At 61.6% G+C, this 1,005-nt stretch overlaps 1 protein-coding gene across 1 annotated transcript; it reads left to right on the forward strand.

The window, feature by feature from the left end:
• Positions 1–71: 71 nt before the first annotated feature.
• On the forward strand, positions 72–798 carry ETH_00035515 (uncharacterized protein; the record flags this gene model as incomplete). The annotated part of the gene is made up of 1 exon (XM_013379983.1): positions 72–798. A coding segment is annotated over one exon (727 nt), but the record flags the coding sequence as incomplete, so codon positions are not given.
• Between the last annotated feature and the right edge of the window lie 207 nt (positions 799–1,005).

Raw genomic sequence — 1,005 nt, forward strand, 5'->3', positions numbered from 1 at the left:
GGCGGCTGCTGCGGCGGGGCCTCAGAGGCGCGTTTGTGCTGCAGCTGCTGCAGCAGCAGCTGCAGCAGGAGATGCGCAGCAAGCGCGTCGACAGCGCAGCGCAGCAGGTCGCGGACGCAGCAGCAGCAACTGCAGCAGCAGTGGAGAAGCCCGAAGAGCTGCAGCGGCTCGCAGCAGCAGCAGCTGCTGCTGCTGCTGCGCCTGCAGCAGCAGAGGCAAGAGATGCTGTGCCCGCGCTGCCGCAGCTGCTGCGAGGCCTCAAGAAGCTGCTGCACTTCTGCTTCGTGTCGCTGCGGAAGCTGGTTTTTGCTGAAGCAGCTGGGGGGCCCCCCGAGGGCCCCCGCAGCAGCTTAGAGGCCCCTCAGGGGGGCCCCCCAAGGGGGCCCCCGGGGGCCCCCCCAGAGGGGCCCACTGAAGAAGACAGAGCTGCGCAGGCCTGCGCAACATTTGTGGAAACCCTGTTCCTGCTGCTGCTGCAGACGGAGGAGCTGCTGCAGCCGCTGCTGCTGCTGCAGCAAAGCAGCAAATTCCTGGATATCATTCCTGCCGTGGTCGCCCTGTGGCTAGATCCTCCCCCAGCAACAGCAGCAGCAGCAGCAGCTGCAGCAGCAGCAAGCGCGCCAGAGTCGAGGCAGGGCAGTGCTGCGAACAGCCAGACGTCCCTGCTGCGGCCTGTCCCGCCGTCGGGGCAGCAGCAGCAGCAGCAGCAGCAGCAGCAGCAGTCATTGTATGAAATATATATGAAGGCGAGCCCGGAGACTGCCGAGTGTCTGCTGCTTGTTGCGCAGCGAATTCTCAGTAATTCGAAGCCCTAGTTTGTCCTAAACCCTAAACCCTAGACCCTAGCTAAACGCTAAACCCTAGCAAAAATCTAAACCTAAGGCTCGACTAACCCTAAACCCTAAACCCTAGAAATCCCGGACCCGAGAAAGCCAACAGCTAATGGCTTGAAGAAGTTGGAAGTGCTTAGCTAGCTGCATTTATAGAACTCGCAGCTTAGGGTTT

The sequence above is a fragment of the Eimeria tenella genome, genomic scaffold, assembly GCF_000499545.2.
Source record: "Eimeria tenella Houghton genomic scaffold, Eth_scaff4279, whole genome shotgun sequence".
NCBI classification, from domain to species: Eukaryota; Apicomplexa; class Conoidasida; order Eucoccidiorida; family Eimeriidae; genus Eimeria; species Eimeria tenella.